General features: G+C 39.9%; 1 protein-coding gene across 1 annotated transcript in view; it reads right to left on the bottom strand.

Moving 5' to 3' along the window:
• Window positions 1–17,659, bottom strand: part of CENPI (centromere protein I) — a 119,237-nt gene that overhangs the window by 82,363 nt on the left and 19,215 nt on the right. Inside the window, exon 5 of the mRNA XM_007952194.1 lies at window positions 131–179. Within this exon, the coding sequence (XP_007950385.1) occupies window positions 131–179 (49 nt within the window). The remainder of the gene's footprint in view (window positions 1–130; window positions 180–17,659) is intronic.

The raw sequence follows: 17,659 nt of genomic DNA, 5'->3' as shown, positions 1-17,659 counted from the left end.
TTATCTTAATCAATTTATTTTTATTATTCATAATTAATCATCTTAATAATGCTATCTTAACTTTATAAAGACTAACACAAATGCTAATTCCACAAAATGAATGCAATACAATTGGAATGAAAACACTCACCATTCTCCTTTCTGGTAAGTAAATATAACAAATGGCAGACATAAGGGCACTGTTAAAATACAAACATTTAAAAAGAGAAATGACAATATATCTTGAACAGAACAGCAACCCATTTCCCTCTAATGTCAGTCTTACACTGATTAAAAAGGCTTTGGGATTTTACTGAACAACAGTTTCACAAATTTTCTCTTTTACATACTACATAATGGTGACAAAAAAAGTTTTAACTGGCATCCCATAATACATTTTTCAGTTTTTTTTAGAATACAAAAACACTATACGCAAGTTAAGGAGCTCTGGTAGCACAGTGACTAAGGCCATCTGACTGCTAGCCAGAAGGTGAGTGGTTCAAACCCACCAGCCACTCTGCAGGAGCAAGACTGGGCAATCTACTTCTATATAGATTTACTGCCTCGGAAACCCAGTGAGGGTTGCTATGAGTTGGAATCGACTCAACAGCAGTGGGTCTGGCCTTTTTTTGGTTATACACAATTTGCAAAAGAGAAAAAGAACTGTCCATAATCTTTCTACCTAATAAAAATTCATATTCTTTCCAATATTAGTCTATGTCTATTAAAATAAAAACTTAAAATTTTTTTACCCTTATTTTCTACTTAGAAGCATTTTCCTATGTTCTTTACTCTTCAAAATAATCATTTTTAGTGATGATTAATATCTAGTAAGTGGCTATATTATAATTCAATTAACCATTTAGTTTCTAATTTTGCAAAGAGCTGGCACTCAATAAATTTTTTAATTACTGAGTGACCCATTTCCTTATAACATTTCATTTCAAATGTCTATTTGCTGAGGCCTCATTCTAGATTGAGGTTGGCAGACTACAGCCTGCCTGCTTTTGTAAGACTATACCTGCTTTCTCAGGAGTTCTGGTGGTGTAGTGGTAAGGCATTCACAGCTAGTAACCCAAACCACTCCATGGGAGAAAGATGAGGCAGCATCTGCTTCTGTATAAGATTTACAGCCTTGGAAACCCTATGGAGCAGTTTTTCAGCTCTGTCCTATATGGTCACTATGAGTCAGAATCAACTCAGTATCAGTGGTGAGTTTTTTATACCTGCTTTCTCAAAACCACATTAGAATACAGGCGGTCTCTGGGTAACAAACATCTGACATATACAGACAACTCCTCAACAACAACAACAACAAAAAACTCACCACCGTCAAGTCGGATCCGACTCATAGCAACTCCTCCTTGGGTTTCTGAGGCAGTATCATTACAGAAGTAGACTGCCCCTTTAATGTTATGTTAATTTGCCATGGCACTAAACACTTGAACCCCACCCCTTCTACACCCTCAATAAATTCATCACAATCATCTTCATTTGCTACACATGCACCTTTTAAAGGCTTGGAGCCTTTTCTTGTACTAAAATAAGGCTTTTAAAGTAAGTATTGGCCATGTTCAATCAGACAATCATATGGCCTACTACATGGGCAATGACAACAAATTGAAGAGGAATGGTATCACATGCACTGTCAAAAAGAACCTATCAAGATGTATCTTGAAGTACAAACCTGTCAGTGATAGAATAATATCCATATGCCTTCAAAGAAGACCAGTTAATACAACTATTATTCAAGTGTATAAAACAAAGATGAACCAAGATTTTTTTTTTACCAACTTCTGCAGTCTGAAATGATCAAACATGCAATTAAGATACATTGGTAATCACTAGTGACTAGAATGTGAAAGCTGGAAATGAGAAGAATCGGTGGTTGGAAAATGTGGTCTTGGTGGTAGAAACACCACCAAAGATGACATAATAGAATTTTGCAAGACCAATTTATTCATTGTAAATACCTTTTGTCAACAACATAAATGGTGACTACACATGTGGACTTAGCTAGATGTAATACACAGGAATCAAATCGACTACATCTGTGGAAAGGGATGATGGAGATGTGCAATATCATTAGTCAGAACAAGGCCAGGGACCAGCTGTAGAACAGATCATCAATTGCTCATATGCAAGTTCAACTTGAAGGTGAAGAAGATTAAAACAAGTCTATAAGAGACAAAGTACGACCTTAAATATATCCCACCTGAACTTAGAGACCATCTTAAGAAGAGATAGGACACAATGAACATGAACAACAGAAGATAAGGTGAATTGTGGAATGTTAAATGACACCATAAATGAAGAAAGTAAAAGGTCATTACAAAGACAGGAAAGAAGAAGAGACCAAAACGGATGTCGAAAGAGACTCTGGAACTTGCTCTTAAATAGAGAGTAGCTAAAGTGAACGGAAAAAATGATGAGGTAAAAGAGCCAAACAGAAAATTTCAAAGAGTGGTTCGAGAAGACAAAGTGTTTTGGTTACCTAATGCTGCTCTAACAAAAGAGAGCACAAATGAGATGGCTCGAACAAACAAGGGTTCTTATGGTTTTGGAGACTAGAAGTCCAAGTTCAAGGTGCCAGGCTCTAGGCGCTGGGTGAAAGCGCCTCAACCTTGGGCTTCAGCTCTGCCTCTTGCTCCCAGCCCACTGCAGCTAGAGGCATCTCGTCACTTTGGCTGCTGAGGCTGACAAACCAAAGCTGACAAGTAAAAAGACACAGTTCCTGATACTACCAAACCACACAGCAGGCCATTGATTCAAGTCCATTAAAAGTCCCAAGATCAGCAAAGCATGGCAGGCTGCTGAATGAAGACTGAGCTATATGTAGGGTCCTAGCATGCCAAAAAACCAGAGACCGTTCTTAAAGCTTCTCCTTACACATGGGAAACAGCTAAGGCAGCTACTCAGCTGCTCCAGTAGATTCTACCATGGAGTCGATTGCTACTCTCATCATGCCACCTACCCAGCCACTCAAAACCAGGCCCAGCCAAGATGACATATAACCTTAACTACCACACAAAGTAAAGTATTATAATGAAATGTGCAAAGATCTGGAGTTAGAAAACCAAAAGGGAAGAACATGCTTGGCATTTCTCAAGCTGAAAGAATTGAAGGAAAAATTCAAGCCTCGAGTTCCAGTATTGAAGGATTCTGTGGGCAAAAGTGAGCTCTGATGGTGTAGTGCCTAAGGCATTTGACTGCTAACTAGAAGGCCAGCAGCTCAAACCCACTAGCCACTCCTTGGAAGGAAGACTGGGCAATCTACTTCCATAGAGATACCGCCTCAGAAATCCAAGGAGGGGTCGCTACGAGTTGCAGTAGACTTGATGGCAGTGAGTTCATTTTTTTTTTTTATGGGCAAAACATTAAACGATGCAGGAAACATCAGAAAATAGAAGGAATAAAGTAAATGTACCACAAAGAAATGAGCTCTGGTGGCACAGTTCCTAAGGCATTTGACTGCTAACCAGAAGGCTCTCAGTTCAAACCCACCAGCTGCTCCATGGAAGGAAGATAGGGCAATCTACTTCCATAAAGATTTACCGTGTTGGAAACCTAATGGGAGTTACTATGAATCTGAATCAACTTGATAGCATGGGTTTGTTTTCTTTTTTTTGAAGGGGGGGGGTAACCAAAAAGAACTGGTTGATATTCAACTCTTTCAGGAGGTAACATATGATCAAGAACCAATGATAGCGAAGTCCAAGCTGCACTGAAGGCACTGGCGAAAAACAATGCAACAAAAAACTGATGGAATACCAGTTGACATGGTTCAACAAACAGATCCAACAGTGAATGCACTTGCTCATTTATGCCAAGAAATCTGGAAGACAGTTAACTGGCCAACTGACTGGATGAGAATCATATCTGTGCCCATTCCAAAGAAAGGCGATTCAGCAGAATAAGGAAATTAACCAACAATATCATTAACCCACCAGCCACTCCTTGGAAGAAAGATTGGGCAATCTACTTCAGTAGTGATACCACCTCAGAAACCCAAGGAGGGGTCACTGTGAGTCAAATCGACTCCACAGCAATAAGGATTTTTTTTTTGTATCATCAATATAAGGATCTGTGGTGACTAAGTGGATGAGGCTAACCAGAAGGTCAGTGGTTCAAACCTACCATCCAGCCACTCCACAGAAGAAGGAGCAATCAACTTCTGCAAAGATTTATAGCCTTGGACACCCAAGGAGGGTCACTGTGAGTCGGAATCAACTCAATGGCAATGAGTTTGGTTTGTTTTTTGGTTATCATTAATATCACACAAGTAAAATTTTACTGAAGATAATTCAAAAATGGTTGCAGCAGTATACTGGCATGGAACTGCCAGAAATTCAAGCCAGATTCAGAAGAGGGCATGGAATAAGGGATATCACTGCTGGTATCAGATGGATCTTGGCTGAAAGCAAAGAATACCAGAAAGATGTTTACTTGTGTTTTATTAACTATGCAAAGGCATTTGACTTTATGGATCATAACAAATTATGGGTAACATTGCAAAGAATGGGAATTCCAGAACACTGATTGTACTCATGAAGAACCTGTACACAGGCTGTCATTTGAACAGAACAAGGGGATACTGAATTGTTTAAAATCAGGAAAGGTGTGTATCAAGGTTGTATCCTTTCACAATACTTATGCAATCTGTGTGCTGGGCAAATTATTGGAAAAGCTAGACTATATGAAGAAGAACATAGCATCAGGACTGGAGGAAGACTCTAACAAGCTGCAATATGCAGATGACACAACCTTGCTCACTGAAAGTGAATATCTGAAGCACTTAGTGATGAAGATCAAAGACTACAACAGCCTTCAGTATGGATTACACCTCAACATAAAGAAAATAAAAATCCTCACAACTGTACCAATCAGCAACATCATGGTAAATGGAGAAAAGACTGAAGTTGTCAATGATTTCATTTTATTTGGATCCATAATCAATGCCCATCAAAGCAGCAGTCAAGAAATCAAGCAATGTATTGCATCAGGAATATTTGCTGCAAAAGACCTTTTTAAAGTTTCAAAAGCAAAGATGTCACTTTGAGGACTAGAGTGTGCCTGACCCAAGCCATGGTATTTTCAATCACCTCATATGCTATGAAAGCTGGCCAGAGAATAAGAAAGACTGAAGAACTAATGCTTCTGACTAACGATGTTAGCACAGAATACTGAATATACCATGGACTGCCAGAAGAATAAATCTGTCTGGGGAAAAGTACATCAGAATACTCTTTAGAAGCAAGAATGGAGACACTAAGTCTGAGGTACTTTGGACATGTTATCAGGAGGGACCAGTCCCTGAGGAAGGACATCATACTTGGTAAAGTAGAGTAGAGGGTCAGTCAGTGAAAAAGAGGAAGAGCATAAATGAAATAGATTTTCTCAGTGGCTGCAACAATGGGCTCAAACACAGCAATGATTGTGAGGTTGGTGTAGGACCAGGCAGTGTTTTGTTCTATTGTGCACAGGGTCATTATAAACTAGAATTGAATGGAGGACACCTAATAACAACAACAACAATAACAAATAAGTCTAAATAAGAAGTATGTACCTGTTCCAACTTACCTAAAAATTCCACTTAAAGATTTAAACACACAATCAGAAAGGGATCTAGTTCTTAACCTGGGGACTGCTTGTAGTTACAAGAAAGACAGTTAAGGTCTACAAAGCCTAAAATATTTACTATCAAATTCTTGACAGAAAAAGTTTACTGACACCTGTTCTAGAAGAAAACATAAGAGACTATCTTCATGACCATCGGGTGGTAATTATTTTCTTTCATAAAGGAAAAATATGATAACCACAAAATAAAACATTAAAAAAACTAATAAATTGGAGTTCATTAAATTAAAATCATTTATTTATTGTTGTTGTTATGTACCGTCGAGTCGGGCCCGACTCATAGCGACCCCTCCTTGGGTTTCCGAGGCAGTAACACTACGGAAGTAGATTGCCCAACCTTCCTTCCGAGGAGCAGCTGGTGGGTTTGAACCGCCAGCCTTCTGGTTAACAGTCAAATGCCTTAGGCACTATGCTACCAGAGGTCCCTTTAAAGTCTACAGTATTCTACATTTTCTCTCCTGTATTTAGAAACATGGATTTAGTGTCTCTAAATCTTTTTTTTAAAGGAAAGAATACACATTATGACAAAGTCTGCCGTGTTGTTGTTGTCGTTAGCTGCAAGCAAGTTGTGCCCCAACTCACAGAGATCCCATGTGTTACATCAGAAGAGTAGAGTAAAACTGCTGTGGTTTTCTTGGCTGTAATGTTTATGGAAGCAGACCACTAGGCCCTTTCTTCCATGGAGCCACTGAGGGGCTTGGAACCTCCAGCCTTTCCGTTAGCAGTCAATTGCAAACTGCTTGAACCACCCAGACTAAGTCAGCCATATTCTATACAAAACAGTTTTCAGTAAACAACTCATTCCCTCACACCCTTAGCACATGTTGAGTATGAAATGAGTATCAATCAAGGCTTTCAAGTGGTTCATGCTGTTTCCACCCCAGATAAACTGAATCAGAATCTACATTTAAACAAAATCTATGTTTTAACAAGATCATTAGGTGACTCCTTGGAAGATGGGGCAATCTACTTCCGTAGAGATACTGCCTCAGAAACCCGAGGGGTTGCTAGGAGTCGGGTCTGACTCCAGGGCATATAACAAGATAGTTCCCCAGGTGAGTCTTATGAAGCTTGTTAAAATGTAGATTCTGATTCACTATATCTTAGGAAGGTTGGGCAATCCTACTTCCGTAGTGATACTGCCTTGGAAACCCAAGGAGGGGTCGCTATGAGTCGGGGCTGACTCCACGGCACATAACAACAACAACAACAGGGTGGAAATGCAAATTCTCAGTAGGGGTCCAACTGGAATGAACTAGTTCTAAACCTTGCATATAATCATTCACACCAGTGAGATAGGTAGAAGGCTGCAGGACCCAAAGGGTTAAATGAAAGCCCAAATCACAAAGCTAAAACCAAGCCTAGCTGGGAGCTTACATCCTGGAACAGGACATAAAGAACAAACAACTTTCCCCTAGTTCTGCCCTTTACTGTTTGCAGGATGTTTTTGCAGAATGTTTGTTTTGCAGGCAAGCCAGTTTGATCCAACCCCTAAAGCACCTACTGGGAATCAAACCAGTGCCCCAAAGGCTTCATAACACTGCTCCAATCCCCACCCGTTCCATGAATAAAGATGAAGCCCTTTCTTTCTGCCCCAGTTTATAAACCCCAGAAAGCCAATCCTTTGTTCAGGGAGAAACTGGAGGCTAACATATGTTGGAGCCCCTCTCCCTTGTGAATCCCTCCCTTCCACTTTCTCTTTAATAAACTTTGAATCATGTGGACACTCTGCCTCTCCTGCTCAATTCTTTGTCAGCAGAAGTCAAGGACCCTTGCTCAGGGTCCCGGGACTCCCTGGAACAGTAGGGGTTGGTTCAATCATTTCAAAGTGAAGGCAAATTTATCTAAACATTAAAGGCCAAGTAGAAGCTGTCTATAAGTTAGACTTATAACCAGGGTACTTCCTGAACCACATCTGAGTTACTAAAAAGTAAGGCTCCCAACAAATTATATGAAAATGACTTTTCTGAAGTACTTGTTTTAAAAGTTAGGCTCCTTATTTCTTGTTCTGGGCCATATTTACATGAATGTGTTTGTGAAGATTAGTCAAGCTAATCATTTATGATACAGGAAATTTTCTGTATATATATATAATACTTCAAGATATATTTTTAAAAGGATAGAAAAAAAAATCCCCTTCACTCCTGTCAAGCTGAACAAGAGACAGCTTCATAAAAAATACTCAAGTAGATTGCATGATGGACCTCAAGAGCAGAAGAACTAAATGGTGCCCGGCTACCAATGCCACCCACTTGGCAAGGGATCAAAACTGGAGATCCTGGATAGAGTGGGAGGAAAAATGTGGAACAAAATTTTAAAACACCATAATGACCAGAATTACTGCTTGGATGGAGTCTGATGGGACCCCCAAGGCTATGGTCCTGGGATACCCTTCAGGCGTGGGATAGGACTTATTCCTAAGGACCAGTTCTCAGTCCAACAGCAGAAAGACTTACACGCTGAACACCCAGCCCAGGATGCTGCACCCACCTACTCTAAGGGGATACACCCCTTGGAGCAACTGACCATGGGGCACCAGAGGGGCAGCATTCACATGGAGGGAAACCTGGACAGACAAGAGTGTATAACTAAGCAGGGTATGTGGGGCGGGGGTCACAGGAAAGGGAGGGGAGGAGAGTGGGTTAGGGCTGGGGATGGTAATTGGGGAGTGAAACCAAATGCACACACAAACTCTTGAATGCAAAACAAATTCTGCTCTGTAAATTTACATCCAAAGCACAATTTAAAAAAAAGAACATCAACAACATACTGAAAAGTCTATAGGAAAGGTGGGAGATGCAGTAGAGAGGACTGGCTGCTTAGGAAAAATCATTGAAACATAAAGGACATTTTGTTGGTTGCTGAGGAGGAATTTTGTAGTGAAGAGACTACTAGTGTCAGAAAAGAAATTGGTTGAAAGATGTTTTAAGAGCTTTTAAAAAGCTTCTTGATATAGTATTACAAGTAAACCCTATTTGATGTTCCCCAACCATCTTTAATAAATAATCAATGTCTTAAAAAAAAACTCAAGTAGATTGCAATTCATTTCAAACATTATAAATAATCTCTATTTATTTACTCATTCACCAAATATTTATTGAGCAACGAATAAAGACAAAAAGTCCTGTCTTCAAGAATTTTATATTCTATGTGCTATGAATTGTGCTACCAAGTGTTACAGACTGAATTTTATCCACTCAAAAGAAACGTTCAAGTCCTAATTCCTGTATCTATGAGCATGACCTCGTCTGGAAATAAGGTCTTTGAAATGTTACCAGGTTAACATAAGGGCATACTGGAATAGGTGAGTCTTAATCCCATCTAAGTAGTGTCTTATAAAACAGAACAGACAGAGATACATAGCCAGAGGAAGAACAGCCATATGACAACCAAGGCCGAAGCAACTGAAAATCAAGGAATGAAAAAGATTGCCATGATAAACCAGAAGCTAGAAGAGAGCCACAGATCAGCTTCCCTCAGAGCACTCAGAAGAAATCAACATGGCTAACACTTTGATTTGGAATTCTAGCCTCCAGAACTGTGAAACCATAAATTTCTGTTCTTTAAAGCCACTTAATTTGTGGTATTTTGTTACAGCAGCCCTGGAAAACTGAGACACCAAGAACTTGCGTTACAAAAGGCTCAGTCCTTGTGTGGAAGAATGCAGTCTACTGAGGTACTGTAAGAAAAAGGAAACCATGTGCATTAGTTCTCTAGTGCTGCTGTAACAGATATCAAAAGTGGATGACTTCAGCAAACAGAAAATTATTCTGTCACAGTTTAGGAGGCTAGAAGTCCAAATTCACAATGCTGGTTCTAGGGGAAGACTAGGCTATTAGTCCAACTTCAGAGTGTCGGCTCTTGGGGCTGGGTGGAGGCCCCTTTGACCTTGGGCTTCAGCTCTGCCTTTCAAGGCCCACTGGAGCAAGCTGGGGGAGCTCTGGTGGCATAGGGCCTAAGGCATACGACTGCTAACCAGAGGCTGGTGGTTCAAACCCACCAGCCGCTCCTCGGAAGGAAGACTGGGCAGTCTACTTTGGTAGTGACACTGCCTTGAAAACACAAGGAGGGGTCGCTACAAGTCGGATCTGACTTGACAGCAGTGAGTTTGTTTTTTGGTTTTGGAACAAGCTGGAGGATTATGATTCACTCAGCTGCAGGAGCTGGCGAAATCAAGATCAGCAAGAACTCTGGTGGCATAATGGATAAGGTATTTGTCTGTTAACCAGAAGGTCAGCAGTTCAAACCCACCAGTTACTCTGCAGGAGAAGATGAGGCAATCTACTTCCATAAAGATTTACAGCCTTGGAAACCAAATGTGGGTCACTCTGAGTTAGAATTGACTCGATGGCAGTGGGTTTGGTTTTTTTGGTTTATAGCAGGCTGCTAAGGAGTTCTGGTGGTATAGTGGTTAAAGCATTTGGCTGCTAACCAAAAGGTTGCTGGTTAGAACCCACCAGCTGCTCCATGGAAGAAAGATAAGGCAGCCAGCTTCTGTGAAGATTTACAGCCTTAGAAACCCAATGGGGGTTGCTATGAGTCACAATCAACTTGATGGCAGTAAGTTTGGCTTGGGATAGCAGGCTGCTGGCTGCAAAGGCTGATGAATCCAAGATCAGCAGACTATTGGCTCATAGACTGTGAAGGCAACAGTCCCAAGATCAGCAGGCCACTGGTTCAAGTCCAGAAACTGAAGATGAGGAATAAGGCAAATGCAGGATCTTTTCCATATATACACTGGAAGCAGGCCACACCCCAAAGGCAACTCCCCTTCAACTGATTAACTCCTCACAGCAGATTTCACCATGGAAGTGATTACACCACATCCAGTCTCATCATGGGGAATGACTATATCACAGCTGCCAAGCCACTCAAAATAATGGCCCAGCCATGTTGAGAAACAACTTTTACTACCACAATGCTTAAACTCATAATTCATTTGTAATGCAATTTAGTCAGTTTATGAGCAGAAACCATATGAGGTTAAGAGAGATGTCAAAGGTAAGAGAGAGTCAATCACATACTACTACTCATTCAAGTACTCCGATATACCACAGGGCAAGGAAGGATGAGCCATTCTTACTACCGACACAAGGTCACTACTCTTTCATCTTTGTATAGAAAAGGACTTCCTTTGAGACTTAGGCCACCCAACCTTATTACCTCTACTGTATCTATATGGTAACAGTTCACTACAAACTTCCTAGTACTCTCTGCTGTTGAGTCGGTTCCAACTCATAGAGAACCCTCCTTTGGTTTGAACCGCCAGCCTTCCTGTTAGCAATCATATGGCATCTAATTCAGTCTTTTCAAATCCTAAAACACTTGACTGCTAGCCAGTAGGCTGGTGTTTCAAATCCACTAGCCACTCCTCGGAAGGAAGGTTGTGCAATCTACTTATGTAGTGATACCGCCTCGGAAACCCAAGGAGAGGTCGCTATGAGTCAGGTTCGACTCGATGGCACATAACAGCAACAACAACAACAACATATCATCACAAACAACTTCAATGTCCATGTCAACAAATCACCTTGGCCATACAGTTTAATGATCTTCTCAATTCCAGTGACTTGACTACCATTTCCAGAAATCTTGTATAATGGATACCCCAAATGACCCTGCCTACTTTTGTGCCAATTCAGCTATTTTTTTTTTTATATTGTATCCAATATTTAAGCACATTTCTGAGCTGGCATGAAAGCAAAAAGTGTGAAGCTCCAAAAAACAAAGGGAAAGAAGAAACAGTGAATGTCGGACAAGCTTTCTCCTTGATTTTCTGCCAAACTTTAGAGAGCCTGAACTTCTACATTAATAGTCTCACAGGGAGGGAGGGATAGGGTAGGCAGTAGATAAAGCTTAGGGCCCATCCAAAATAGGGATTATGCAGGGGATCTACTATAAAACTGGAAGCCACAAGAGATACACCCCAAGTGAATGGGTGTGAAACAGAAGCAAACTCCACTGTGCTAAAGAGGATAGCAAGTAAACTTGACTGTCTTCACCTTTGGGTGAAATTAAAGCCTTTCCCAAGACTTTGTTACCACAAACCAGCCCTGTAAAGGTCTGCAGTTTCAATTTACACTATTGATGTGGACTGAAAAAAACTCAAGTAGAGAATTTAGAGTGGTCCCAGCTGAGTTACACCTTCCAGGCTTGTGGGAGAAGCAAATCTAAATCCTCTCTGGAGATCAACCATATTTCCAGGACTCAAAGAATTCTCAGAGATAAATTTCCAAGGAAAACAAGCATCTCACAGTCAAAACCCACAAAACACACAAAGAAATAAAGGATCATGAGTGTGAACCATTAGAAGCAGATCTCAAAGACATCAGATCACCCCATGATCACTCTGAACCTTGGTCTACTTCACAATCACCTCCTGGTCATTATTTTGGACCCCTTCTGAAATCGTAAACTAACTCCAATGCTACAACTTCCTACCATTCCACCTTTTAATCTCAATATACTTTGTGAATATCATCAAGGTATTTCAAACTTCAAATGTTTGTTCTCCCAATCTACCTTCTTCTGTCTTCAATTTCTTCCCTTTTCACTCTAGACTCCATGGTCTATCAGCTAAATCACTCACAAGCCCTTTGTCCTAAACTGGAGATATCACTTATCCCTGCATATTAGTAATATCAGAAATTCATGCTCTCTAACCTCTCTGGGCCTTCAAAACTTCTGTACCTCCAATCAGCTATACTATTCCCATTTACCTCAACAGCTATTTCAAAATTTGCCCTCTCTCCTCAAACATGTTATTCTACCTTCCTCTCCCCATTCTCAACAAAAGCAGCTGCCTCCTACTTGAGTGGAAAATTGAAAGAAAACAATTCAAAACCACAGGGCAGAAATTCCCTTTGCTTTGTCCCCTACTAAGCCACATATTAACATCAACATCCATCCTTTTTTCTTATTGTCAGGAGAGGGTGTCTCTCTGTTGAAGAACATTTTCTGTAACTTGATTTTCTGCCAAACCTTAGAGAACCTGAACTTCTACATCAATAGTTTCACAGGGAGGGAGGGATAGGGTAGTTGGTAGATAAAGCTTAGGGCCCATCCAAAATAGGGACTATGCAGGGAATCTATTACAAAACTGGAAGCCCCAAGAGATACACCCTAAGTAAATGGGTGTGAAACTGAGGCAAACTCCACTGTGCTAAAGAGGACAGACTATCCTATATATTCTCCTATATAATCCCAATGAAACCTGTGGACACTATCATAGGATTTGTCATATTATACTTATCTCTCACCCCACATGTAAAGATCTTTGAGGCTTGGCCTCTTAGTAGGTAGGTTACCTTAGCAAACTTACTAACTTTCTATACTTCAGTTATGTCATCTATGACCCTAAGTAAATTTGACTTCTCTGTGCCTCAGATTCCATCTCCAAAATGAAGAGGATAAGAGTATGTAAGGAGCCCTGGTGGTGCAATGGTTAAACCCTTGCTGCTAAACGAAAGGTTGGCAGTTCAAACACAATCATTGGCTCCTCAGGAGAGAGACCTAGAGATCTGCTTCTGCAAAAACTACAGCCAAGAAAACTCTATAGGTCAGTTCTACTCTGTCACGCAGAGTAACTAGGAGCCAGACTGACCCGATGGCACATAACAAAGAAGCGCGTACCTCATAAGGTTGTCATGAACATTAAACAAACAAACAAACAAACCATTGCCATCAAGTCAATTTAAACTAATAGTGACCCTTTAAGACAGGATATAACTACTCCATAGGGTTTCCAAGGCTGTAAATCATAACAGAAGCAGACTGTCACATCTTTCTCCCATGGAATGGTTGTTGGGTTCAAACTGCCAATCTTTTGTTAGCAGCCCAGCACTTAACTACTTTGCCACCAGGGCTCCAGTGTCATGAGGATGAAGTGTATTGAAACTATTTCATCTGGTGTGTAGTTTACATGAGCACATTTCAGTTTGGACTAGCCCCACTTCTAATGCTCAGTAGCCTCATGTGGCTAAACAAACGCACGTGGCTAATGACTACCAAATGGGCAGCGCAGGTATGAAAGATGGTTAAGTACTAAACTTTCTGTTTAAAGAATATTTATGTAAGAATAAAAACAACTCTCAGACCCGCAGGACTAAAAAAAAAAAAATTAAAAAGTTTATATATTCTAACACAATTATTTTTTCATTTTAATATCTCTGAAGAGAGGACTAGTCCCACAATCCATGTCACATCATAGTTTAAATGGCAGCATTCTTTTTGACTGGTTTGTAAGAAAGTTGTGCAGCTTATAAATGATAACACCTTAGAGTAGATAAAATATTGTGTACATAAAGCACTTTTCACTGCCATTGAGTCAATTTTGACTCATAGCAATCCCCATTGGGTTTCCATGGCTGTAAATCTTTATGGAAGCAGACTTGGCATATAAACTTCACATATATTAGCTATTATGTTTTATTCTCATTTGTATTCTTAACACTAGTTCAATGCCTGGCAAAGTATGTAGCATTCAGTGAATTTCTACAGGATGCGTCATTACTTCAAACTTTGGATATCTATATTCAAACGTATTATATTCCTTCCAAAAGTAGCTCCTTCTCTTAAATTTCCTGTCAAAAGGGTTCTATTATGGATTAAACTGTCCACCCCAAAATATGCATCAACCTGGCTAGGCCATGATTCTCACTCAATATTGTGTAATTACCCTCCATTCTGTGATCAGATGTAATTATCACATGTGCTGTAAATCCTAAGCTCTATTATGTTAATGAGGAGCTCTGGTAGCGTAGTGCCTAAGGCACTTGACTGCTAACCAGAAAGCTGGCAGTTCAAACCCATCAGCCACTCCTCGGAAGGAAGACTAGGCAATCTACTTTCATAGAGATCTGCCTCAGAAAACCAAGGAGGGGGTGGAGTTCTTATATAATGAGGCAGGATTAGAGGCAATTATGTTAATGAGGCAGGATACACTCTAAAGCATTAGGTTGTATTTTGAGGCAATCTCTTTTGAGATATATTACAGATTAAGCAAGCAGTAGAGATCAGAGGGACCTAACTACCTCTATGAAAGGAGAGCTGGGGGCAGACCTTGTCCTTTGGACTGGGGGTCCCTACACTGAGAACCTTCTAAACCCAGGGAGAAGACTGATGCCAAGACACATGTATAACTCCAAGGAACACCAAGCCCACAGGTTGAAAGGCGACGAGGTCCTTTCCCCAGAGCCCACAGAAAGAAAAGTCTTCCCCTGAAGCTGTTGCTCTGAATTTGGACTTCTAGCTTCCTAAACTGTGAGCATATAAATTTCTGTTGATTAAAGTCATCCATGTGTAGTATTTGTAATAGCAGCACTAGACAACTAAGATAGGTACCACCATCTGAGTCATGCTAACTTAAAACCTGGAACCTTCACCTCTTGCCTTTTCCTCTAGTTCAATTTAGACACCAGGTCATATGAATTCGCCTCTTACAATTTTCCCTGAAATCTGCCCTTTCACATTCATTCCTACTGCCACACCCTTAGTATAGAACAGCAATTCTCAAACTTGTTAGCCTTAAGTCTCTCTTAAAAATTAGAGGACATCAAAGAGCTTTTGCTCATCTGGAATGTACCTATCAATATTCACTATATTGGAAATTAAAACAGAGAATTTTAAATGCTTGTTAATTCATTAAAAAATAGTAAACCCATAAGATGCTACCTTAGTCTCCTATGACTGCCATGACAAAACACAAGGAAAGTTGACTTTAAAGAAGATAATTTTCTTAGTTCTAGAAGGTAGAAGGTCAAATCATCATTCAGAATCGATTATGCCCACCCTACGACCTAAGGCATTTGACTGATAACCAGAAGGCTGGTGGTTCAAACTTGGAAGGAAGGTTGGGCAATCTACTTCCATAGTGATACCGCCTCAGAAACCCAAGGAGGGGTCGCTATGAGTCAGATCTAATTCAACGGAAGTACGTTTTTATGACTGATTAACAACCTGTGACATAGCAAGCAGATGACACAACCTTGCTTGCTAAAAGTGAAGATGACCCGAAGTACTAACTAATGAGTATCAAAAACTACAGCCTTCAGTATAGATTATACCTCAATATAAAGAAAACAAAAATCCTCACAACTGGACCAATAAGCAACTTCACAGTAAGTGGAGAAAAGACTGAAGTTGTCAAGGATTTCATTTTACTCGGATCCACAGTCAACATCCATGAAAGCAGCAGCCAGGAAATCAGACGTTGTACTGTGTTGCACAGGGCAAATCTGCTGCAAGAGATCTCTGTAAGATGTGAAAGAGCAAAGATGTTAGTTTGAAGACTATCGTGTGCTTGACTTAACCAAGGTATTTTTAATAGCCTCATTTGCATGTGAAAGCTGGACAATGAATAAGGAAGACCTAAGAAGAACTGATGCATTTGAATTACGGTGTTGATGAAAAATACTGAAAATATCATGTACTTCTAAAAGAACAAACAAATCTGTCTTTGAAGAAGTACAGAGGGAATGCTCCTCAGAAGCGAGAATGGCCAGAGTTGGTCTCATATACTTTGGCCATGTTGTCAGAAGGGACCATCCCCTGGAGAAGGATATAATGCTTCATAAAGTAGAGGGTCAGCAAAAAAGGGGAAGACCCTCAATGAGATGGACTGACCCAATGGCTACAATGATGGGCTCAAAGCACAGCACGGATTGTGAGGATGGCACAGGACCAGTCAGTATTTCGTTCTGTTGTACACAGGGTCATTGTGATTTGAAGCCAAGTCAATGGCACCTACCAACAACATTCCTTATCATGTCCTTAACTTATATTGAAAATATCTTCAAAGAAAGACCCTATTTCCCAGACAAGGTCATATTCACAGGTCCAGAGGTTAGGACTTCAAACTTACCTTTCTTGGCAGGGGGACACAATTTAATCTATTTACACATGCTAACATAATGACATATTTTAAGAAAAATCACTCTATTGCCTAACTGCCTCGCACACACAAAAAAAAAATACAGAAGAGTGGCATTGTTTTATGTTTCTAAAAATCTCTGTAATATTTCTGGCTTAATAGAAAAAGAAAACCCAGACTCACAGATATGTACATGGAAAAGGAATGAGTATTTTAATAACCTTTTCAGAAGACTGTGGATATTTGTCTTTGACACGATACCAAAACATGACAAGTGGCAGTTTCCTAAGGGTTAGTTGCAATGGGGAATTTGAAAGCTTTTATCAATGAACTCTTTGTATTCTATTCCATTAAAATTCATCGACATATCTCACATTTTGAATAGATCGTTTACCTATTTGTGATTTTGTAACATCATGCTGGGTCATTTGGAAAATGCTGGTTTACTGAGTTATACACAGCTTCCAAATGTTGACATTTCATTATACACTACCTAAACATTACACTCATTAATATTACCATCAATCTCATCAGAAGTCTTAAGAACAGGGAAGGTATCAGGCTCAAACACACAAATTTTCCAAACTTCTAATTTTCACTTGAAAGCTCAAATTTTATCACTGCCAATAAATACTGCCAGTTGTTTCCTTTGAAATGAAAGACTTACTTTGTTCATTTTCATGTAAATGTCTGCCAAATACCCAAGCCTGAATAATCATAGTTTATATATCAGCCATTCTTTCAAGTAAAAATAATGTTCCGTGAAGAAAGCAGCTTGTGCAGCTTACAAGTAAATCACACAAGTGCTTTTCCTCAGGATAACTATTGTACTTTGTACTTTAGGTGGGCAGAAGTGCTTTTTTTGTACTTCCCATTTAATTACAGAGAATATTAAAAAATATGGCTCAAGAACTGAGATTTACGAAATAAATTATTTTTACTCGTCATATAGGACATTATTTTTTTTAAACTTTTTATTGTAATTTGGGTGAAAGTTTACAGAGCACACTGATTTTCCATTCAACAAGTCCTAACACATTCTGTTTCCTGACATTGCTTACAATAGCCACAATGTAATACCAATCTTCCTACTTCCTTCCTGTGTTTCCTGTTTCCATTCATCTTTCTTTCCTATCCCTTTTTGCCTTCTGAGCTTTACCCTGGGCCAGAGCT

This window comes from Orycteropus afer, unplaced genomic scaffold, assembly GCF_000298275.1.
Source record: "Orycteropus afer afer isolate SDZICR_OR568_19922 unplaced genomic scaffold, OryAfe1.0 scaffold00327, whole genome shotgun sequence".
NCBI classification, from domain to species: domain Eukaryota; kingdom Metazoa; phylum Chordata; class Mammalia; order Tubulidentata; family Orycteropodidae; genus Orycteropus; species Orycteropus afer.
This window is presented reverse-complemented; position numbering and strand designations above follow the sequence as displayed.